General features: G+C 34.9%; 1 protein-coding gene across 1 annotated transcript in view; it reads right to left on the bottom strand.

Moving 5' to 3' along the window:
- The window catches only part of LOC122525314 (acetylcholine receptor subunit alpha-like 1), a 111,522-nt gene that overhangs the window by 6,024 nt on the left and 79,632 nt on the right, over positions 1–25,866 (bottom strand). The window contains exons 3-4 of the mRNA XM_043648035.1: positions 23,309–23,353; positions 13,076–13,185 (exon numbers count right to left, since the gene is read on the bottom strand). Coding sequence (XP_043503970.1) covers positions 13,076–13,185; positions 23,309–23,353 — 155 coding nt within the window. The remainder of the gene's footprint in view (positions 1–13,075; positions 13,186–23,308; positions 23,354–25,866) is intronic.

Genomic DNA, 25,866 nt, shown 5'->3' with positions numbered 1-25,866 from the left:
TACATTGATTTTTAACATAAAAATTCTGAATTCGTACAGAAAGATTTGAAATACATATTTAGTTCGATTTAGGAATCTCCAAGATGACAATGTTACGTATTTAATATTTCGAATATCGAAACGATACACCGACGAACTTTGTAATTCTATTTCTGTTAGTGTTTTAAATGTTAACGACACGAAAGTCTAACTATTGACGCACGTATTCGATGGCTAACAAAAGCTTTGCATTGAGTAAAGTTAGTATGCATTTGTGCTAATCAGGTTATATGCGAGTTCAACCAAAGAATGAAAGAGAAATCGAGCGAGAGAGAGAGAGAGAGAGAGAGAGAGAAGAGATGGAGTTAATGTAGGTCTCCTCTTGCACACTTTGCGGTCTGTCCGATAATTATATTTCTCTTATCTGTAAAATTTCCTAGGCCGTAATGTAAAGCCGGAAATAACTTACTTATCGCCGCGAGCTGAACTTTCTATTCGACATTAGGAACATCGAAATCCCATTTACATCCCTTTTAACACACCTTCTTCTTTCACTTCTCAACATGTTCAGGGTCATACGCTTGAAATACTCCAAAGTATGGATTTCGAGAATATTATCCGTGACCTTTGCGTCTTTTCTCCACATTTTACGAGTTTTTCACTTTCGCATACAAGATAAAAACAAATATATTTTGATCAATGAATATTTATAATTCGTAATCGCATTCTAAATAAACGTAATGATAATCAATTGTTTTATGAGGAAACTAATTCGATTGGCATGATACTCTCGATAGGTAACATTCAACGAATGAAACCAGTGAATAAGATAGCGAGAGAAGAGCTAAGTTATCTTTCCGAGCAGCTTTACGTTCGATAATCCGTTGCAGTAGAGAAGATATTGCAAATTTCCGTGAGAAGATTTCCGAGAAAGGGAGCAAGAGAGTGAGAGAGAGGGAAGGGGGGGATAGAAATAGGAGTTGAATGCACTTCAAAGTTACATTCGATCGACGATTAAACGAGCATACTGAATGGCGACGGCTGGTCATAGTAATTCACCCGAATGCGACTACTATTTCATGTATCGGATATTAAAGAGACTACCCCCTCTCTCTCTACCCTATTCTCATTAATAGAGTAAGTGCTCCTTGATTTTCCCCTAATCCTTCCCCCCACAACCAGTTATCCCTCTTTCTGTTTCTCTCTTACCCTATGTGCAATTTACAAATTGCTCACTTGGAAAGTTTCGTATTCTGAGATACGGGTATAACTAATTGAAATTGGAGAAGGATTTACTATAGATCAAACCGATTTTCGATCTAAACAGGTCCGTTCTCGCGTTTCGTGTCGCGTATCGTATATCGAGCTCTCGAATACGATCGATTATGCAACGAGAGAAAATTTCATTCCCCCTCTTCTCGGATAGCCTTTATATTAATTATGTTTAAAGTAGACGATCATTAGATCGTAAAATTAAATAGTCAAAAAATATTCAACAGTTAATTATGAATTTATAGAATTGATTAATAATATTATATTTATTGAGTCTTTATCTTTTTTTCTTTCGTTTTAATTTACTACAGATGTTAAAATCATTTTAATAAACTTTATACGGTTGATTAATAAGCGTTTAAATTTGAAATTAAATGAAGTTCAAAATCGATTAACAAATTTGGCAAAATAATTAAACCGTTAAATATAGTCGAACGCTTTTACTATTTCGAATAAGAGCAACCCGTAAGCTTGTAATTTAATTGGAAACGTTAATGTTTCTATCGAAGAGATCGAAATTCGGAACTTTGTACTATTCCGAAAGGAAAGATATCTTCCTTCTCTACCTCTACCTCTTCTCGTTAAGACGAAGCGTCACGTAATCACGATAGCGAGGCGTCCTAAACTTTGCGAACGAAACGCAACAGGAGTTGCCGTTTGTCCAAGGATCAACAACTTCCTTGAATTTTCTGTGTGCGTGCGTGCGTGCGGGTGAGTGGGTAGATAGCGAATAGGTGTTGGGTTCCTAGTGAATTTGCGTGTATACGTAAGTAAGTACGTATAACTGCTTTTACAAGCACGTATAACACCTTCCCCCCCCCCACCCTACTCCTTTCACCATGCTCTTTCCATCCCAATACTCATCCCTCTCTTCTCAACTCCCTTCCAATCCTCCCCTCGATGAGTATGAATCCTAATCGCGTATACAATTTTGTCCCATTGAATTAAAATCGAATCCTTGTTTCTCTACGATCTTTTCTTTATTATCGTAAAATGCTAATCAAATATTTCTATTCATTTGTATAATAATAAAAAATAAAAAGAAAGGATTTGTTAGCCCGTAGTTTTCTTCGTAACGCGTTTCCTTCGAACTTGAGAATTTGGTTTAGCCGTTCGAGGAGAATGGAGATGAAAGCTCTCCTCTTTGCAGTATCACGAAAACTATTCTTGGCATGATCACTGGCGCGAAAGGGAAAGAAAAAGGTAGAAATAAAAATGTACTGGTGGATGTTGGTATTCGTATCGCGTAACGTGAATCATTTCCTCGATTTTTCCGCTTTTTCTCTTGGAAACTGAATCAAGATCAGCAGAGAGAAAGAGAGAGAGGGGGGAGAGAGAAAGAAGAAAAGAAGAAAAGAAAAAAGGAAGACAGATAGAGAAAGAGAAAAAGGGAGAAAGAGAGAGAGAGAACACGGATCGATGCAAGTTTTGCGGTAGAACGAGAATTCACGAATTTTGTAGCTCGTTTTTGTTACCTTTCCTCCTCTCTCTTACCGTCTCCTTTCCTCTAGCCGCAACTTTATTTCTCTCTTTCTCTCTTAACGTAGTCATAGCGTATACGTAGCACGAGCGAGCGCTTCTATCTAATTAAAGTTGTATAGAGCGTAAATTTCAAAGTCGCACAGGGCTGTATCTAAAGCAGATAAAACCGAGTAGAAGTAGCAAGCACCACCCGTAGGTAGTGCACGTGTAAGGCCGGTTTCACGCTCGAGTCAGCCGTTGTTTCTCGTAATTACGTTCAAGTTTACGGACAACTTTTGTACAAAAATTACGCCACTTATAGGTATAAGAAGGAAAAATTTAATCATCAAAAAAAAATAAAAAGAACAAGAATAAACGAACAAATTGTACTGTAAGTTTAAAGGATATTTTTTCGTTGAATTATTTCTACGGACACCCGTTAACTTTGAATAGGTAGAGGAAAATAAATATTTTGTAATGTAGATCGTACAAAATTTGACAATTAAAGAACTCTGGGAAAGGTAAAAATGGTTTTAAGTGTATACTCGTATTATTCGATCGATAAAAGTAAGGAAAAATAACTAGGAAATAATAGCAATGGCAGTTGGTCATTTTGCGCGTGAAATTTCAACCCTCGTCAAATTGACGAGCTTCATAAACCTAGCGTTAAAGAAAATAGGAAGTTTCAATTTCGTATTAAATTAAAGAATCAATCGTAAATCTCTCTATCAACGATCTGAGAAATGTTAAAACTGAAAAATGAAAAACCTATTAAATGGCCCGACAAACGGCAGGATAAATGTTCGATGAGGGATGATAAAGAACTGGATAGCAGACTTTATCCTACGATATGATCGACGAGAAAAAGAAAAAAAGGATAAAAGAGAGGGAGAGGTTATCATCTACAACTGAGGGAGAGTTGGGGTTACGTCAGATAAGAGATTTTTACTGTCTCCTTCCGAACGTTTACTCTTAGGTGAAAAGAACATAAACATGAATCACGGTGGCCACAAACATTACTGGCTCGTAACAACTGGACAATGAAAGGAATCCTTAAAAGGGTAAAACCATAACTCAGAATAAACATTAAAACCTGTCTCCGTAAGTCAACCACGAATTGCAAGCACCTTTTCTTCATATTCTTTCGATTTTCCCAAATATCTCCGTAGGTTACATATATCTGTGTTTTTAATTTCTTACTTTTACCAACTGTTATAGTAAAGCATTCAAAATCAAATGTATATTTAAAGAAATAAAAATATATTAGATCAATTATATAGTGAGATACGTGGTAAATGTTTTCAACCCTCGAAAGAACGTGACACCTTCGACGATGAAAAATAAAGAAAAGAAAAAAGAAAAGAAAAGGAAAGGAAAGAAAAGAAAAGAAAAGACAAGGAAAGAAAAGAAAGAATAAAAGTAGTGGTAAAGTATGAGTAGGACAAGGAACGATGAAAACGGCCGTCTAAGAAATATTGTCCATAAAACCGTAACCCTTCTCGACAATACAAGCTTGCAACGATACCTACGGCAGCCATTGAGGTCGTGGAATATACCGGGTGTCAACCTCCAAAGCTCTGACAAACTACTTCTGAGTGTGTAACGATAGCCAATAGTCTGGACAAGAAAGACTTTTTTCCTCTCTCTCTCTCTCTCACTTTTTCTCTCTTTCTCAGTACTTTCCAGAAACACGCAGAGAGAAAAAGATTATTGTGGATTTAGAAAGAAACGAGGAACGATCGTTCCATGACGTTACCTTGAGATCCACCTTTCTCTACTCTTTTTCTCTAACTCTCGAGTCTTTCTGTTTCTCTGTTTCTCTCTCTCTCTCTCTCTCTCTCTTTCTCTATGCGAAGTAGTACCCTCATTTTTCCCAAGTACAAGCCTGGAGAAAATATCTCTACGAGTGGAAGAGAATGGAGAAGCGTTGCGAGGCTCGTTAAAGAATATCCTTATTACTCGCACTATATATATATATATATATATATATATATATATATATATTATAAGTATGTATAGTATATATATTCAGTCGCGATTATTTTTATTCTCTAGGATCTAAAAAAAAAAATTTATATTTTTTCTTTTTTTTTAAATCTATTATTTCATCCGTTGTAAATTAACGTGTCTTATATCGTATTTAAATAAATATAATCATTATTATATATATATACTTTTCTAAATCGAATAATGTTATTTTGTTATACAAAAATATATAGAAAAATCAAACTACCATTTCGAATCGTGTTAAAAGAATTTGAATACTTTTGACTAGCTCTCATCGAAAAAAAAAAAACTGCAGTTTTCATCGTGCAAGGATTGCAGACGTACACGAGACAAGGAAAATATCGTGTCTGTTTATGCGAGAAAACGTGCGGCAGCGCGTTCACTCCACCTCGGTTTGGTTTCTAAGAGTAGTTGGTGATGCTAGTGGTGTTGGTGGTGTGGTGGTGGTAAAGAAGAGGAAAAAAGGAAGGTCGCTCAGGAAGGCCACACAAAGAAGAAAAAGAATGGAAGGAGAGTGAGATAGTGGGAGAACGACAAAAAAAAGGAAGAAAGAAAGAGAGGTACATAGAAAGGGTGTTGGTGGTAGGTGGTTGGCTCTAACAGGGCACATGTACTTGGCATATTTTAGGTCAGCCAGCACCTAGTCGGCCCGTTATAATGCGCCTGGGTGCCTGGGTACTGTCGAGTACTCGACAGAGCAAGAGAGAGAAAGAGAAAGAGAAAGAGAAAGAGAGAGAGACAAATGTAAAGAATCCCGCGCATAACGCAACTGCAATGTCAAATATATTCTTCGAACATACGTACGAAAATTACCTGCTAAATATTCATTACACGTTACACGGATCAAATCGATGCAACAACAAATAAACAGAAACTCGATAAAATATTGTATCAAAATTCTTTTGATGTTAAACAATATGATCGATCGTTTGACGAAAAAATCAAAGTAAAATTTGGATCGATTACTCGGGACTTAATAAAAGATACATCGTCGATGAAACAACTCAATTTCTTTGCGTATAAAAACAAAGAATTCAATTACGCGACTATGTAACTAATCGTAATCCCGGTTGTCCATTACCTATCCATTAAACATTTCGAACGAATAGAGAGAAAGAGAGTATCTTGTACAAGGTTTGCACCTCTACACATTCATATATACTCTACTCCAAGTACATATGTGTGTATTAAATTGACATACACATAGACAGTAATGAAGCGACTAGAAGTGCGGTTTCAAGGGTCGCTTTTGAATATAGGTGTTACAAAATTGTCAAGAGAGGGGTACCAATGGTATTCGGTTACTTTGAGAGGGACATTACTTTGTTACCAGCCGCTTCTCATTCTCCTAGATTGGTACGTTGGACTAGGCGTTGGTACAACGCGCTGACTGGATTACGTTGCTCGCATGTTCTCTCTCTCTCTCTCCCTCTCTCTCTCTTTCTCTTACGCGAGAGGTGCAGCTGCAGTAATCCGGTGATAATGGAGTAACGAGATTCTCGCACACGTACGTTCCCTGCATATTTTAACTTCGCATTTTGCGGCTTACGTTCCACCTACCCTTGCGCTTCCCTCATTCTTCCTTCTCTTTCCACCCCCACCTATTCCTCCTCATCCTATTCTACCCCTCTCAACTCTCCGCTCCTACTTTGCAACCCAACAAATTTGCTCAGACTTGGTAGTTTCCACACCGTTACAAACGACGTGGGAGAAAGAAAAAGAGAAAGAGAAAGAGAGAGAGAGAGAGAGTTACGGAAACAGTCTGATTGTAGTTTAATTGGCCTCTTAATTACACCTTATTAGATATATATTTTTAAATCGTTACGATAATTATTTCAAGAGAGAAATAAAGAGAAATAAAAATTGGAATGGCGTGTTTAACGTTCACATTTTTATTTAAAACTTATTGATCGTATTTTTTAATAATAATAATAATAATAATAATAATAATAATAATAAATTTATTAATTTGTACGTATCATTTCATCATGAAAAATAATAACAGAAAAGTTATTATCTCACGACTTTTACAAAATAATAATAATAAGATCCTTCCTGTCGGTGTTGGTAGAAGTTTCTTTTTATTTCTTACAAGTAGAGAAAATCTTTGCCTCTTGTACCAGCAACCGTATACTCGACGTTCACACCTTTTATGCCATATCTACCCTTAAAGAAAGGATGTACATCGTTGTTCCTGAAACGCCCTCGATCACACACACACATAAACACACACATACAAGCATACATATATTCGAAAAAAAAACTCCGCGGAATTCAGGTCCCGCGTAGGATAAAAAGAAGAGGAAAGAGAGAGAGAGAGAGAAAATATAAAGTGGGGAAAAAAAAGAAAAGGGGAAAAAACAGAATCCGCTCAAGAAACGACCTCTCGTTTCTTTCTTTCATTCCTTTTTCCTTTTCTCACTTGCCTCCTACCTCTCTCTCTCTATCTATCTATCTATCTATCTTTTTTTCTCTCTTTTCTTTAAGAGGAACGCAATTTTCCCTATGCTATATCCCGAAACAGAACTCGAATAGAATGTACGTATGTAATATCAGAGAGAGAAAGAGAAAGAGAAGCAAAAGCATCTGCTCGGTTGCCTGCCTGCTTGCTTGCTTGCTTGCTTGCTTGCTTGCTTGCTTACCTTCCAGTAAGCGCTAGTCGACACTCGATTACTTCTCCACGCGCGCAACGACGAAGAAACACCCGCTTCTTCCTTCTGCGAAGTGCACTTTGCGGCATGAAAAGAAAATAAAAAGAAAAAGAAAAGAAAAGAGAGAGAGAGAGAGAGAGATAGAAAAAAAAAGGTTAAATGAGAGTACTATGTCGATAGATCGAAAGAAAAAATACATATATATATATATATATATAAATAGAAATGCAAAGAGAAAATAACAGAAATGAAATCGGGGAGAAATAGAAAACGGGACCGAATGGTAAAGATAGAGAAATGGAAAAAGAAACAAAAGTTTAGATGACAGTACGACGACGACGATAGATCGAAATAAGACAAAAGTTACGAAAGAAATAAGAAATTACGCAATTGAATCAGAGAGAAAGAATAAGAATATTTTTATACTATCTTTACAAGTGATTCTTAAAGTTAGAATCCCCATGCCCAAGGAGTCTACAAAAAAAAAAAATATTATAAAGAAGTGATGCTTTTAATCAGCAATCTTTGTCTTCCTCCCTTTCTTTATCTAATTAATACGAAGACTGATTTCTAATCACGGAGATTAATTGAAGAAAAAGTTTAGTTTATTATTCATAGCGTAAAGGTTTGCATCAAAGTTACTTTACTCTTCATAAAATTCGTTATCCTCCATCTCTCTCTCTCTCTTTTCTCTATCTTTCCTACATACCACCCAATTCTCATTCTCTTTTTCTCTCATGCACGGATGGCCGCGAAGTTGAAATTACTACTCGTTTTAGCTGGCTTGTTATACATGGCATAACATACATCAAAGAGGTGAATTAGACGAGATATGCACGTGACCATTGCCGCCTGCACGTTCTTTAACGATATCGGTATAGCAGCTTTCTTCTTACTCGCTGGTAACGTTTATACCTACACCGACAGATAATTGCATTCTCGATTACACTTTGGAATACCTTTTGTCGAGTAACGTTTAAAAGCATTCTCGATATTATTACGGCGCTAATTAACGATGAAACAATACGCTTCGAAGTATCTATAATGCATCCTAAGAGATACAAAGACAGAGAAAGATAATATACGTATACCTGTGTGTACCTGTGTATATGTGTATGCGAGCAAGCGAGCAAGACGATTGTACCGAAATGAAAGTGGCGTGGGCGAGAGACCGGAGAGAAACACGGTATGCCAGACTCGGTTCGATTAATTTTAGGTGCATGCAAAATTAGGAGGGTTGGTAATTTATGCGCCATAAAGGAATGCACGGCATCGTTTCGACGAATATTACACTTTACGGTCGATACAATGAGAGTTACGAGAGAGAGAAAGAGAGAGAAAGAGAGACACGTATGTGCATATACAATATAATGTATACAACGTATGTATGTTAGTATACACGTATGTATTATATATATATATATATATATATATACGATCATCTCTACATATACGTGGATAATAAAATTAGAATGCAGAGTTAGCAAATGCGTATCGACCGTTTCAATCGTATCTCATCAACATTTTGTATTATCTTTTCGATATAAACGATATTTAATAATTAATGACGATTACAATTTGTAATGAATATTTCGAAATGATTTCTTAAGTTTTAATATGGTTTTAAATGGTTAATCATTTTAAACATTACAACGAATCGCATCGATATTATATTCCATCTCTTTTTCAATCTCATAAACAAAAAATAATTTTTAATACTTATTTTAATATAAGAAATATAATATACAAATGTGATATCTATACATAGAAAAATCAAATACTTTTTTCGAAGATACGATTTCGATAATCTTCATCTTATATCGAAATAAAATGATCCCATCCGCGTAAATTCTTTTTCTATTCTCGTTTTTCAAAGAAAATCGATACGACCTATACTCTCGCAATATCCATTCGTTTTCTTTTGTTTAACTTTTATTTTTCCCTTATACGGATTTGTTCTCCAAATCTCTCCCTCTCTCTCTTTCAAGAATCTTCTTTCAAAAAACAAAAATAAAAACATCGAACGATGGTAATCTTAACGGACAAATCGTTTTAAACACGTCTCTCGTTATCATTTTCCACTTCCTTTTGAATACTTTGACAAAATTCTCTCTTTCGTAAAATAAAAGCCAAGACAGTTTTTCTCGTTCTTGTTTTAACATTAAACGTTAAGTGTTAAAAACGAAAAAATACAAACTAATGGGAGTGGTAGAAAAAAGAAGAAGAAACAGAAAACGCGAAAACGTCAAATTTCCCAAGCGTGAATCAACGAGTGCAAATGAAACATTTAATGAAACGTACGGGATTCGTACCCTCAACTCTACCCTTATTTCAATCTTTTTCACCATTTTCCTACTACCTACTACTCCCCTTATTCTTTATCCCCTACCCTTTTTCTGTATCTCTCTAGAATTACTTTAAAACTACAACTCCAAACTCGGAAAAGGATATTTACCCAACGGATTACGAGAGAGAGAGAGAGAGAGAGAGAAAAAGAAATAAAGATAAAGATGGAAATTCGAAAACGTCATTCTCGGTAAAGAGATGTTCGCAAACCGTCAACGAATATTTCCGAAACACTTTTCGTGTTTGCCATGATATTAGCCACGCTAGGACGACCAATGTCTACTTACGTGTAAAACACGAAAGGATTTCCTCGAGGGCGCATTAGTCTCTCGTCCTTGCACGTTAACGCATATATACTTACACATATATACGCTAACACGTACGCGGTGGGACGTGTAAGTGTTCATATATGTAATATGTAAGTATTTTTACGTACACACGTGGATGGATGGTTACTTGGGTACACTTAACTCCCTTTTCATTTCGCACGTAGCAAAAACGATTTTCTCGAGATGATTCCGAGTTGTGTGTGGGGTTTTCCTCTTTTTTTTACTTTTTTTTTATTTTTTTTCTTGCAGAAACGAGCTGATGGGAGGAAGAAAGTAAAAAAAATTGTAGAAAAAAGGAAAAAAAAGAAGGAAAGAGAGAGAGAGAGAGAGAGACCAAGAGTTACAATATTTTATTTTAATTAACGAAACCGCAAATAAAATTAAAACAAATTTGGTTTGATAATATATATATACATATATATATCATATTAGTAATTTTAAGTGATAATTTTGTGCGAAAATAAATTAGACCAGTGATTTAAAGTGTGATTAAGCAGTCTGATAAAATCTAATTATCAGGCGAAAATCAATACCGAACAGGAAATAAAGGTGGTTGGTTGTGTCCAATTTAATTTCGCGATTTGAAAAAGCGTACTAGTTAAAAAATTCGACATAGGGTGTGCTTTGAGAATCGAATAACTTTCGGATACCACCGAATTAAACGATTTTTGTTGCTGTTGCTTTTTTTTTTGCCACGATTTAAAAAAGTATTAATATTTATAGTATATAACATATGCGACCTATAAACTGATAAAATATCCCTTACGAAACGATCACGGCGATTCTCACCATTTCTGTGCCGATCAATTATTTGGGAAATGAAAGCGCGAGCATACGAGGATGCATTCTGAAATGTAATATAGTATGATAGCACCTCCCATCGTGGCAAGGTTTAATCATGAATATTTATAAATATATATATATATACATATATAACTCAACATTCCTATCGTATACACATCGATATGCAACCATCAATTATACATTCATGGAATATTACTACATCGACCTATTGTCCAACAAAAGTCTTCAGTCACACACACATACACACACCACACACGTATATAACTATGAATATTCACCGGTTATTAATATATTCGTAGTTCATTAAACGTCTACGAGTATCGAAAAAAAAAAAAAATATATATATATATATAAATTAAAACCTTTCAAATCCGAATATATCCTGCTTCTCAAAATAAAAAAAAAAACCCTCTCTCTTTTTCCGTTTAAGTTCTTATCAAATATTCCCTTTAAATACGTAGTATAAAAAAAAGAAATAAATTACACTACAAAAAATAGAACTATCCTCATTGATTATTTATTTGTATATTTATCCTCGACAGATTCCTGATTTGCTAATATTCAAGAAACGGAATATACAAATCGGATGTTCTTTGATCTCGTGATTCTAAAATTCAAAGAAACTACCACTGGCAAAGTCTTCTCGTTTGTAAATTCGTGGCTACAGCCAAGATCTCCGAAAGAGAGGGACAGAGACGGAAAGAGGGCTTGAGGGGGAAGGGAAAGTAGATGGTAAAAATAAGGAATCGTGAATAGTAGGAGGAAAAGGATGGACCAGAGTAAAAGCCATCCTTGCCAAACGAGCGAGAGACTCTAAAATGGTTTCAACTTAACCTTCTCTCTATCTTTCTATCTATCTTATATATCTGTCTATCTACTTACTCTCTCTCTCTCTTTCATACACACATACACATATATGTGGGTACGCGAAAGCACACGAGGCAAAATGCATCCTATTTCGTTGAGGAAAGTAGATATGTGAGAGACACGTGTGTGAAAAATAAGAGAAGCCTCTCTCTCCCTCTCTCTCTCTCTCTCTCTCTTTTCCGTGCCGTGGATTTTCAAAATGGCCGTAAGAAACGCGCTCGAGTGTAACCGTTCCTCCGAGGAATATTTTCTCAAACTTTACGACCCACGTAGACCACTCTCTTTCTTTCTCCCTCACTCTTGAATATCCTTCGTTTAAAATCCAAGAAAGAATCGTAGTCTTTGGAGTTCTCTCTCTCTCTCTCTCTCATTTTTTCTCTGATAACGAACGATGACACTTTTAGCCGTAATTTAAGAAAAAAAGAAAACGAAAAGAAGAACAGAAAAATGAACAACTCGATGTAAAATTCGATCCTAAATCGTGTTTTAAACTCCTACGTTATAATATATTTAAACTTATGAAAAGTAATGTTTCTGACCTGGATCTTATGATATATGTTAAAAATGATATCTCGTGTACACTCGAATAATTCCTTTTTATCTGGGGAGTTACATTTAGGAAGAAAGAATCGTCTTTAAGATTTTTTAGAAAGCAACGGTGGATTCGAATATGAATAACACAAAATTCAGAATCTAAGTAAGAAAAAAAAAGAAGAAGAAGAAGTAAGAAGAAGTAAGAAGAAGGTTCCTAGTATCCAACCAACCCCACGTTCCTCGTTTCTCTCTCTCTCTCTCTTTCTCACGAGGAAGCAATTTTATTTTTTCGTCAAGGGATCATAGACTTGCTATAATATAGAAACCTTTCTCTCTCTCTCTCTCTTTTCAAGAAATTATGTAGGTCAGTAGTTTAAATGTCCAGCGTCACTCGACTCGTCGCGACGAGAGTTGCAACATGCCTCGTAGCCAAAACAAAATCACCAGGGTAGCCGCCTCTCTTCCTATCTACAACTACTACTACTATTACTACTACTACTACTACTACTATTTACTCCACGCGAGTTTATATGGGTCAGCAATTTTTGCACGAAATTTATATACCAAGCTAGCTTCTGGATTCTTTACTTGTATGCCATCGTCAACAGGTACCTATACTTTTAACTAAAATAACGATTCTTATGAAATCCATCCTGAAATAAAACTAATCGAATGAACATAGATGGGAACAATAATGTCTAACTTTCTTACCAGGATATTTGTCGTCACGCGATTTAATTTTTTTTTTTATCTTTTTTTTTTTATTTTTTTTCGTCAACGTTATAATAAAACGGAATATGAAAACAATAAAAAAAACCTACTCACTTATTATAAAGTACAATGTCAGGCAGCCATATGTGTTCCGATGGTACATGAAGGGTTTCGACGCCGCCATAGTCATCCGGATTCCATTTCAACTTGTAATCGTTCCACTCCTGAAATAATAACAATCAAGATTATTCAAATTCCAATTTTAAAACGATTGTAATATCGTGATCAAATATTATATAATACGTTTATTATTTTGAATTAAATGTGACATAGAAAAAAAGTAAAGAAAAATTTATTCAAATAATATCAATTAAAATATTGTATAACGTGTAATTTGGATTACACTTTTGAAAATTACAATAATAATAATAATAATAACGATCTCATTCTTTTTTCATTTTATTTCTCACTCTCTCTCTCTCTCTCTCTCTCTCACCCCTCACCCTTTCACTTTCTCTCTGTTTATCTCGAACGTATTCTAAGTAGAAACAGGAAGATAAAGACGTAACTATAGCAAAGCGTATCTCTTCCCAACCTCAAGGACAAACCACCATATCGTACGACGATATACGTAATAAACTTTCTTCCAACTTGCCCTTCTTAAATTGCAAAAAGATCTTTCAAACTTAACGTTCGTAAAGATGTTTACGAAGAGTGGTGTCAAACTTTCACCCTCGTTGAAGAACATTGCCCGGTGGTCCAAGTTAAGAAAAATAGTCTTAAGTAACATCTTATTTCTAACAATTCACTTTTCTCTTTAAAAAGTAACACGAGTTCGAACCAGGAAAGCAAAAAAACAGAGAAAGAAAGAAAGAAGGAAAATTACTTAATTATTACGACCTTCCCCTTACCTTCCCCCAAACCACCTCTTCCCTTCCTTCTTCTCTCGAACCCTTTTATTTCTCTTTTCTCCTCTTTTTTTTCTTTTTTTTTGTATAAAAAGATCTCGAATCGTAAGATTTTACGAAGAGGAAACGAACGAAGTTTATTTTTCGTGAAGACCGTATGCAGAATCGATTATGGAAAAGGGGGAGAAAAGAAAAATAAATAATAAAATAGAATAAAATATATAATAAAATCAAATCACAAATATAATCAAATCAAATCAAATGAAATAAAAAGAAAGATAGAAAGAAAGAAATAAAGGAGGGAAGAAAGGAAGGAAGGAAGGAAGCTTTGAAAAATAAAAAAAAGCTGACCAGCGTGGCGCGTCGTCTCGTTATTCGTCCGCTTGTTAATTCTCTCGTCCGTCGAGAGTCGAAATAATTGCGTCGATCGATAGATGAGAGAGAGAGAGAGAGAAAGGGTAGGCAAGCGAGTCCGCGTTTTTTATAAGAAAGAAAGAAAGAACAATAGGAATATCCAACGCTCGAGTATTTGAACATTTTTAATTGTTCGACCGGTGGTGACCCGTGCTCGAAAAACTCGCTTCGTCTCTTTATGAATTAAACATTATTTTTCCTTCGATTTCCAGCGCTACACTTTTTCTTTCTTTTTTTTCTTTTTTTTCTTTTTTTTTATCTTTATTATTTAATTCTTCTTTTCTTTTTTTTGTTCATTTCTCTTTTTTGCCCACCCTCTTACGAGGATTATATCGTAATAACTCGCCAGGGTGTACGAAAAGTTCGAGAATTTGCTCGAATATCGTTGAAATCAAATAAAAAAGATTATTTGTGTCCTAATTATTATATTATATAATATATATACATATATTTACGTGAATTTTTATCATCTAAAAATGACGATATTACAAAAATTGCTGATATGATTATTCGTGCGTATTTAGACGAGCAATGAGAGATCTAATTTCTAGCGAATAAAGTGCTTCAAAGTCTGGTAGAGGTGCTCGCGTGACTTACTCTAAACATCATTACTCTTAAAGCGTTGCCAGAGAAGTTAACACGCAGGACTTTAATTAAGTACGAATATGTTTGGCAGAGAATATGTTAGATACAAAGACGAAGTAGTACAAATCTAATAAACAACTCATCTTGCGTTGCTAACGGCAGACACATAATTGACTTCTTCTTCCTATGAAATATATTTCAATTTCAATGAAAATATATAAATCATTCGCCAAAAACAAGATTCTTTTACGAATCTATGCGCATTTAAAATATAATCAACAAAAATCAATTGCTCATAAATAAACATGATAAACTCATTTTTTTTTCATTTTGTTTTATTTTCTTTTTTTTCTGTATTTTTTTTTTCCAAATTTAGAGTCGCTTAAACCGCGAGATCATTAACGACTCGTTCTAAAATTCAAATTAACGTATAACTTATTATTTTAAATCGGTGCGTAGAAATAATTGAATTATTTTGTTGCCTAAAATTTTTGAATGAATTTTTTCGTAATATATTTCTACTATCCCAATTTGACTATTTCCATCGAAGGAACGTATATTTTTTCGACTAAAAATTAAACGAAGTGGCGGATGCATTTAGAAAGTACGAGCGGAACTTTATAAAACGTTTCGCGAAATTTACAGCAGACCTGGCGGAGCGTCGATAAGTGCGTACCCTGAGAATTTAATTTTCGTAAAAATGAATTTCATTTTCCGTTAGTTCATTTTCATCCGGTTTTTCTAGCGTGAATGAGAGGAAGCGAAGAAAGTAAAGAGAGAAGTAAAGAGAGAGAAAGAGAGAGAGAGGTACGTGCAATTAGTAGAACATCGGCGTAATAAAGTCGGCGACAATTATGAGCTACTATTCGCGAGTAACACACAAATCCTTTTAAACAGTCAACGCAATTACTGATGATTATATTTCTTCCAAGGCAAAATCTCTCTTTGTTTCCCTTCCCTCTCCCACATCCTCTTTCTCGTTTTCTATCTCTTTTTTGCAAAGAAATTGGACCGAAAATGGGGTCTTTATACGATGAACATTTTCAAAACAAACGATCCTTTCTTTATACAAAACGTCTAAAAACTTTATTTATACATATATCCGAAAATGTTATCGAAACTAATTGTATCAAAGTTGTTTGATAAAATCTGTTTAAATATGAGAAGAGAAAAAGAGAGGCTTATAAAAAAATAAATCATAAGTAATTTCAAGTATAGAGAAATGCAGAAAGAGAAAGAGAAAAAGAATTCGAAAGGTAAGATCGGATATCCTTCCAGCGGAAACTTCATTTTATCGTCAAATTGCATTTCTACAGACTGTTCGATTCGCTTGGAATTTTTTTCTTAAACGAACATTCGCGAGAGGAACGCACACACACACGTATATAAGATATACATGGAAAAGAATTTCATCCGAAGTATGCGAAGATTCGTGCACCTTTTATATAAAAGTAAATTCAAAGAAAAATCATCGTTTTTGGATGATTTCTTGTTATGCAACATTTTTCTTGAATTTTTTAAAATTTCCTTTGATAAAAAACAATAAATAGAAATCACTTATAATAATGTTAGGGTGAGAGAAAATTCGAGAAATGTGTGCATCGATGTTTTTAGAATTATCGATGAACGATTTCTTTATCTGTCATGTGTGTGGTGATATGGGTATGAGGGTGTGAGAATTTGTTGTAGAATGAAAGAGAAAGAGATCCTTTTTTTAAACGGGAATGCATATATTTTATTTGTAAAAAAAACTGGTGTGTGTACTTATGTACGCACGTAAGAAGTTATACTTCTTTTACGTACCAAAACAAATATAACCTCAATAACCTCAAAAATAACTCTAAAAAAAAAGAGAAAGGAAACACATTTTCAATCGATCGATATATTACATATATAAGAAAGAATACAAAACAAAAAAAACAAAAATATCAAAATATAGATATCAGTTCACACTAAATATAAGGGAGATATATTGAATTATTTTTTGCGTCAACGGCCATGGCGCGGTTACAGCATTAGTTCTCGTTCGATCATTTAAGTCAAGCAGCGCTGAGTACGATTAGTACTTGGATTGGTGACCCGCTTTAGAAAAAATGAGAAAGAAGAGAAGACAACTTCATGCCGTAAACTTGAAATCGTTTTGCCGCGCGTCATAAATACCGACAAACTTCATGGTGTCGTTTTTACAGACGCTCGGAAAAATATCACTCCCATTACATTTTCCCAAACGCGTCAAAAGAAGTATAACTTCAATAACACCACTTGGTCCTATCGTCTAATATGTGATCGCACCGAAACCTCTCGAATATTCCCGATACAGAAGTATAAGAAGAATTCAGATTTGTTATGATCGGGAACTATCGGGAAATTTCGAGAAAGAATGCAAGGAAATAACGAGGACGATGGAGGGGGTGATGAATATAATATAGGGGGTGACGAAAAGAATCAGCAAAAGCATTCTAACATTGGATTGTTCTTACAACGAGTGCTTGTGTGTAAAATAACGAAATACGACCATCCCAAATTCATTATTACGTTCCGAAATTACTTTCTGAGCAACTTAATATTCATTAATAATCGATAAAAGTCCAATAAATCGAATGGCAATCTTTTCAAGATAAAAATAAGAAGAGAAAAAAAGAAAGAATTAAATACGAAGATATCTTCGTTAAGTATGGCGTTTAAAGTAACACATAATACATTATATTAATTAGTTATTAATTTAGATTATAGATACTATTTTATTCTATCTCATTTCATTATATTTCATTATACCTTATGTTTTAAAATAAACATTATTAAACAATATTAAATAAATAAAATGAAATAAATATATAAAGTAAATCTCACAATAAAAAAGTTTATTTAATCATAGCGATCAGACATCGAACGTAAATAAAAGTATTGAAAAAATAATGCAACAAATTTTCTTAAAAAAGAAAATACGTAAGGTGACTTTGCTCTTATGGTAAATAAGTTTGCCAAAGTAGTTGGTCGTCTTCCTTCTTCTTCTTCTTCTTTTCCTTTTTTGATTTTTTTCTTCCACCCGAAAGGAAAATTGATTTTCTTCAGGAGCGAATGCTCGTATTTCCGAACGACTTAAAGCCATTTTTCCACGTGACTTAACGCCCGAATCGATTTAAAATTCCCATACGTACACCTGAGGCCATTAATTCTTCATGCGCTAGAAAATTCCTTTCCTATCTGCTTAAATTTACTTTTTCTTCGTCTTGTGTTATCTCTTATCGGGTCTTATTTAAATAAAAACACTTCTTGAAAACTTTTCTCTACGTTTTACAATATTTATCATTAATTTTATCGAACGAATTAACGAAAGGATTAAAAATTCAATAGAAAGAAAAAAGAAAATCTATATCGCATGTGTATTAATCACAAATTTTGATTTATCATTTCCCGAATTTGATTACCCTTCCCAAATTCATTATTACGTTTCGAAATTACTTTCCGAGCAACTAAATATTCATTAATAATCGATAAATATCCAATAAATCGAATGATAATCTTTTCAAGATAAAAATAAGAAGAGAGAAAAAAAGAATAAACTAAAAATCGAGGATATTACATCGATAAATACTATCTTCTTGGAGACCCTTGTACCGAAAAATTTCTTGGGTCTTTAGGTACATCGATAGAAAATGCTATTTCGGTTTATCGTGGAGATCAGAGAAAGTAGAAAAGAAAAAGAAGAAAAAAAAGAAGAAGGAAAGCTTCGAAGAAAACGGGAAAGAAATTTTCAAGAATCGTTTACACCCACCCACACACACATAGACATACATACATGTATTATACGAATGTACACGTATGAAGGTATAAAAGATGTTAGAAAGTATTCTCCCTCTATATATGTATATATGCACACACATACACACACACACACATATATATATATATATATACACATCAGTATATCAATGCAGGTAGCTTTTGCACCCTTTCGACTAAATCCGCGAGACTCTGTCTGACACGATATTCGAAAGCATCCATAGAAGCTTTAGAACCATCCTATTCTAACACGGCCTTGAAACCAGTGATGTTTTCCTATTTAAAAGTTTCCTCCACTGTTAGACATCTGTTGCTTACTTTATCTTCCTGAACTTATCACCGAAAGCTACTCGTTCGAGAAATCCTTTTATTCTAATTTCGATTTTAATAATCTTTCCCCTTTTCATTCTTCTCCTTTTTTTTATACGTTTTTAACTATTCAATAAAAAGCTTAAAAATCAATATTCGTATTCGTCAATATGAAATGAATTTTTGTTACAGATAAAAATGAAAATTAAATTGAAAATACGCACGCATAAAAGAGACACGATAGAAAAGAATGAAAACATATGAACACACACACACACGCACACGCACACAACGAGAACATGAAAAAAACAATTGGAATGATTCAATCGACGTATTAACTGTCACGTAAAAATCATGAAAAATTACTCTACCTTCCTTTTCTTTCTCTTTCTCTTTCTATTTCTCTCTCTTATTCGAAAAAGAGAGTTTAGTTGAATTCTCACGAATGCGTTCTCTTTTTCTCGTAACCTAGCTAGCTGAATTACTATTCTCGCGTTGCAATATTTCATCGATAAGTCGGACGTGGCCTTTGTGAATCTCGACAAGGCGAGTACAATTTGTGAGTTAAATTAATGTACCCAGGGTATATATATGTACAACAATAATAACGAGTCTCCAACATTTTATTGAATTTTTTTATTTTCATTCGAGAGCGCTTTTGTCGCTTATCTCGCTTCCAGATAGAGGGATACCTCTAATTCGCTCAATCAATCGCTTCTTCGTCAAAGAACTTCATTTTAATTTATCATCGTACTTCTGATCATATTTCTACAGTTTATAATGTATTTACATTTATAATATCTTATATATGATATCGATTTAAATCAAAAAAATTATGAATGAGAACTTAATTGCGAACATTTTCAACTTCCCAAAATGAAATATGAAAAGAAAAGAAACGATATATAAATTTATGATATAACGATTTATTGGATGCTATATATACAGTTTTATTGTTTAAAAAAATATAAGAATGTATGTCTTTTTGTAATAATATACAAGAGACTCTGAATTTTTTAACAATCGAGGTAATATTGAATAACTGTGTATTAAATGTTTGATAATATGTATATTTTGAAAAAGTCGTAATATATTTTAGTTGCTGAAAAAGGTTCAATAAGTTCTGAATTCTTACCCTGAGATATACATTTATTAAACAATATAAATTTCAATAAAAATTGAAAAAAAGAATTAAAAAAATAATCTATCTATCCTACTTATCTATCTATCTATAGGCTATCGTAAGAAGATCGGTACATCACTTCGAAGGTAGAAAATAGAAGACAGTAGATAAATTAAAGTGTCAGTATTTAAGATGAGTCACTTCGAATGCAAATTCAAAACCGTGGACTCGGCTCTTTAGAACGGTGGACAATATCTTCGGTTTATTGAGGAGTTAAGCGGAGTATAAGCGACCGGGCATGCTGGTTAATGAACAAAAGACAAAGAAAGAGAGAAACAGAGAGAGAGAGAGAGAGAGAGAGAGAGAGAGAGGGAAAGAGAGAAGCCACCAAGCTCCTATTTATATTCCGTTGCAGTTACAAAGACTAAAAAGGAGAACGGAAACTTCAACCTATCCACCCCAACCCTCTACCTCCACCTCCTCCTCCTCCTCCTTCTTCTCCTCCTTCTTCTTCTTCTCCTTCTTCTCCTCCTTCTACCCACCCACCCACTTTCCTTTCCTCTTCCTCGCAACTTCTCATCCCTTTCTTGCACATCTTTATCTAAATACCTAAAGAAGAGAATTGCTTTCCAGCAACGTTGGTTGCCGAGACTCGCGAAATGACTTCTAATGTTCTTATCAAACAAACGTCAACAACAAAAACGAATTTCAGACAAGAGAGTGAGAGATAGGGGAGGAGAGATGATAAACCAGAATATAAATATAAATTAGTAAGGAAAAAATGTGTCTATGATTGGTTAGAATTGAGTGATAGAAGATTTATAAGTTTGAAATCTTAATAAATTATTTAAAAAAAAGAAAAGAATGTTCTTTCTCGTTTTATCACGGCATATATTATCATACTCGGTTAAATTCAAATATCTTTGAAGTGAATTTGAAATGAAAAATGATCGTAACTTTATTACAATCGTATTACATATATTTCACACGGATTTGACAAAGTACTCGAGATTTCCTTATTTTCATTCTTTCTATTATATTTGTCTATCTATCTCTTTCCTTACTTTCTTTTTTTCCTTAACCTTTTCGTCAAGAGATTCCTTGCAGTTGCTAACACTCGACAATACGACCACTGACGCTGACAAACGATCGTAACGAACCGCGAGAGTTAGCAGGGACGAAAAAATAGAATAAAACAAAAAGTTAAGAAAAAGATGAGGAAAAATAACGAATAGCGAGAAACCTTCGAGAAGGAAGAAGAATAGAAAATAAGAGAGGACGACAAAAATGACTGGCTGGCTCATTGGTTGGTTGGTTGATTGCAAAATCGCATCAGGATGACAATTCAAAAGAAACAATCGTGAAAAATGCTCATACGCGATAATAATACCGCGGAAAATAATTTGAAAAAAAAATTGTGGTAGAACGTTTCGTGCCCGATTAACCTGTAATGAAGTACGGTTCGAAGTTCAACCAATTCGTCGTATCTCGGTGAAATTAGCCTATAACCACGGAACCACGAAACCGCACAACGATTCGATACCAAACGAGCTATCCCCTACAGCTATTCCTCCTTCCTCTCTTCTCCCTCCCCGTTTCTCTTCTACCTCTTTTTGCGGATATCCTCGAAAGACGTCCAGCCAACGACTGCCGTTTCCGGCATTGCTTAAGTTTTTTGGTAAACTGCCAGGATCGAAGCAGAGAGTAATCTAGTCTCGTTCAAATATTTCGCGACCATCACCCCCATTCCCTCTTGCAACTCTGCCACCCCTCTACCACCTTTCCCTCCTCCTCCCAACCTCCATCTACCAATCCTTCTGCTCCCCTTCCCCCTAGGTTTCTCAAATTCATTTGAGAGGAGTAAAAATCCTATCGACGATGGGAAACTACGATCTACCTGGTCGCCGAAGCAAGCAACAAGAATAAAACATTTTGCAATTAAAATGCTACCTTGGTCTCCGATTCTCTTTTATCAACTGGTTAGTTAAATTTCGTTGCGAACTAGGGTAGAACGAACCAGTGGCGTGCTATGGCATTTTGACGTCTCCCGTCGTTTCCATTCTCTCTCTTTTTCTTCATCTCACTCCGCGCGCGCGTCAGGGATCTTTCATCGTCGTGACTTTTAACGAGCTCTTCCTACGATTACTAACGATCTCACGAATAATTATCAACTTTTTCGTCTATTATTTTCTTTCCTCGTTGTTTATTTATCTTCGTTCGTCAATGTTTTCAACAGATAAAGCATAATATCGAAACCAATAAAATAAAAATTACATTTTGGGAAGAAATTTAGAAAAAGGAACGATGATAATATGTTCGTTTCGACGCGGAAAGCAAGGGAAAAGAAAACAAAAAGATAGAAAAAGAGGAGTTGGAGGAAAAAGTAACGGGAGACGCGAAAAATAAATGAGGGGCGAGGGTGGGGTATTTTAAGAAAAAAAAAGTAATGAAAGTCGGGACGTCTGAAGGCTGAGGATGCCCAAGGGGATTGAAGAATTGCCCCCGTGTCACGTGGAAAACGGCTAAAGGGGTGAGTGGTGACGTAGAAACGAGATGAAGTGTGAGAGATACAGGGTGGTAACGAGGTGGCCGAGGGGTAGGGCCGAGGGGTAGGGCTGAGGGCTGGGGGTGGTGATAAAGGATGACGCGTCGATAAAGGTCAACTAGCTAGACGCGATTCGGATTTCGTTCGGAGTCGTCCGACAAACGGCGAAATGAAATCCGGCTGCTTTGAAATTCCAAATCCCCTCCCCCTACCCCTATCCGTTTCCCTGTTTTCCGTTCCCATTGGCCCTATCTCTTTCTATCTCCCTTCTTCTCGTTGCGTGACTCATCCAAAAGGACCAAGAGAGAGAAAGATGTTTCATTGGTCAAAGTAATACTAGATCTACGTTGGAATCTGACGTATAAAGTAAAAGAGATAGACAAAGAAATAGACAGACAGAAAGAGAGAGAGAGAGAGAGAGAGAGAAATATACGCGTTTTGGTGGCCATTGAACTCGTTTGCATTCGTTTCACTCCAACACCGTCCTTTACCCTTTAACCATTCATCCTAAAATCTTAGAAATATTTTCTAAGAATCGTTGACATTTTTAGGATAGTTTCTACTCGTATTCGAAGATATCGCAATAGAAGTAAGTGTATATGTAGATATTTTTCATATGTTGTGTTGGATAAATATCGTCATCTCATCGATGTTTGAAGAATTATACATAGTTAACTTACTTGTTCCACCCATACGTTTGTCGTCATGATCTGATTCTTCAAGTTCTGAAACAGAAAGTGAAACGAACGATTAGTATCAATATTAAGATTATCATTGTGTCTCGTTTGATATTTTATAATATTTATTTTGATTTATTGATCGATCAAAAGATATCAGAGAAAGGAAGAAATAGACAATTTATTTTTTTTCGCATGATTGACATTAATTTCTTCCTAAGACTAATAATCATTTGATAGATTTTCGTTTTTTAAAATGATTTCCCTGCAATTATAATCTCTATCCTTTAATTACTTTAAGACAACTTCGTAAAACAATGAATAACACAGAATAAAACGCACAAAGAAAGAGAGAAATAATAATAATTAAAAAATAAAAAACGATACACACAAAACAAGAGAGACAGAGAGAGAGAAAAATAGAGAAAGAGAGAAAATCTTAGCGATTACGTCGAGCAATTAGAATCCGTGTAATTACGCTTTCAACAGGCCGTTAAAAAATAATTAGTGTTTCTTTTTTCGAGAATTGTGCTACCGCTCCTGTTGCCCTTCGTTTTATAAGGAGGAGTAAGAAGGTGATAAAGAAGTAAGAAAAACTAAAAAAGAAGAAAAGAAAACAAAAATATTGTTGCATAATATCGTCCTAGACGATTTAACGAGAAGATTTGACGAGTCTAAGTCCTCCCCTTTGCTCTCCCACCCTGCATCTAAATTCATCAGAAATGTTTCTTCATACGACGATGAGGAGGATAAGAAAAAAATAGCAAGGCCGAGGCTTTTGTCGAGATTTCATTCGGAGCTTAATGTCGCGTTTATCACCGAAATAAGAAAAGAAAATAAAATCTAAGAGAAAATCGCTCGATGCCTAAGCTCGAGCAGCTTAAAAAATGGCCGCGATAAACTCCGACCCTAATTACTTGCTCACTTATTATCGTTACTACCACTTGAACAATTTAACGTCGAACGGGGTGAACGGGTTTAACGGTGAAAATCATTTTATGTTGAAATTTTTTCCCGTTGTGATGAACATAATTTCGATCAATTTCAAGATCATTTCTATTTTCGTATTCAATCCTCGAACGTGTTGAACGAGAACGATTAATATTTTTGAACGGGGGGGAAGAAGTAGGAGGGATATCAAATTTAATTAAAAATTTTCTAAAAAATGACAAAGAAAAATCTTTTAAGCCGAAAACAGAGAGAAAGAAAAAGAAAGGGTTCGAAAAGATAAGAACAGTTTTTTCCCTCGAGCAAGTTCGTTTTCTTCTTTTCCCCGTTTATTTCGCCTCCTTTCATTCCCTTTTTAGTAGTAGGTAGGTCAAAAAAGTTGAACTCTCACGACTCGGCAAATAAATCTTATTTAAATCCGCAATTAGATTTACTCTGGCGATAAAAACGTCCTCCTTTAACTCGTTCCTCATACGAGGAAAATGGCCGCTGGTTAGAATGAAACGTCCCGGGGGATTTGTTGATCTAAGCATCTAAGATATTCCCGACCTTTGTTTTATCACGAAAAGGGTAGGGATAAAGGATTAAAAAAAAAAAGAAAAAAAAAATAGAAAATATAGAGGAAAAGATAGGAAAGAAAAAGAAAAGGAAAAAGAACAAGAACAAGAAGAAGAAAAATAGAAAGAGAAAAGGAACGAAGTTAGGAGAAGAAGCAGGGTTTGGGTTCTCAAGAAGAAAGATAATCAAGATAAACTGCCGTGGGCCGCGTGGAAAAGCGTTTTCGAAGAATCGCCCTGAGATCGGAATTATGGTCTTAGAAAAGTATCTCATGGGACTTGGATTACTATGTAACAACAAGGAAGATCTATATCTCCAGTATAAAAATAAAGTAACCAAGAATGTGTGTGTGTGTGTGATATTTCTTTTTTAAGCCAGTGATTCTCAAAGTGTACGCTTCGGCATCCTCCCGATGATCTTTACAAGGGATGCCATCATTTTAATTCTATTTGTTACTTCTTATCTGTGCGAAATTAATTACTTTTCGATAATTGTTATGATAAAATCAAATAAAATACAATTTCGTAGGTTTGATATAATCCTAGAAAAAATAAGATATAAAAAGCAGCAACTAATACGAATTTCTATCTAAATCATAAGAATATGGTCGTTTTTATAGCAAAAGTAACGTGTTAACCGTCTCGAGTAGTAATTCTTTGTCCCCCTTTAGTAGTAACGAACTCCTAAGGACATTTGATAAGATGGTACGAGGTCAGAATGGTTGGTTGTTTCAAGAAACTACCCCTAGTCGTAACGTCGTTGACGAGTAGCAAGCAAGCAAGCAAGCAAGCGAGCAAAAGGGCTGCCGAAAGTCGTTATCCAAAAGTGTTGCAAGCTAAAGGTTTTCTCTGATTCGTGAGAGAAGGTAAGCAGCATCTAACGTGACTCTTTTGTTCGCTTCTGTATAAAGTACAAGAAAATAAGAAAGAGGGAGAGAGAGAGAGAAGGAAAAATAAAAGAAAAGTAAAAGAAAAGTTAACAAAAAAAAAAAGCAAGAAAGAAGGGTGAACTTGGAGACATCAGGTGGCTGCTGTTTCAATGCTCCTAGAAGCCCG

This window comes from Polistes fuscatus, unplaced genomic scaffold, assembly GCF_010416935.1.
Source record: "Polistes fuscatus isolate 324 unplaced genomic scaffold, CU_Pfus_HIC Scaffold9, whole genome shotgun sequence".
Classification (NCBI taxonomy): Eukaryota; Metazoa; Arthropoda; class Insecta; order Hymenoptera; family Vespidae; genus Polistes; species Polistes fuscatus.
Note: the sequence above shows the minus strand (reverse complement) of the source record. Positions and strands in the feature narration are given on the sequence as shown.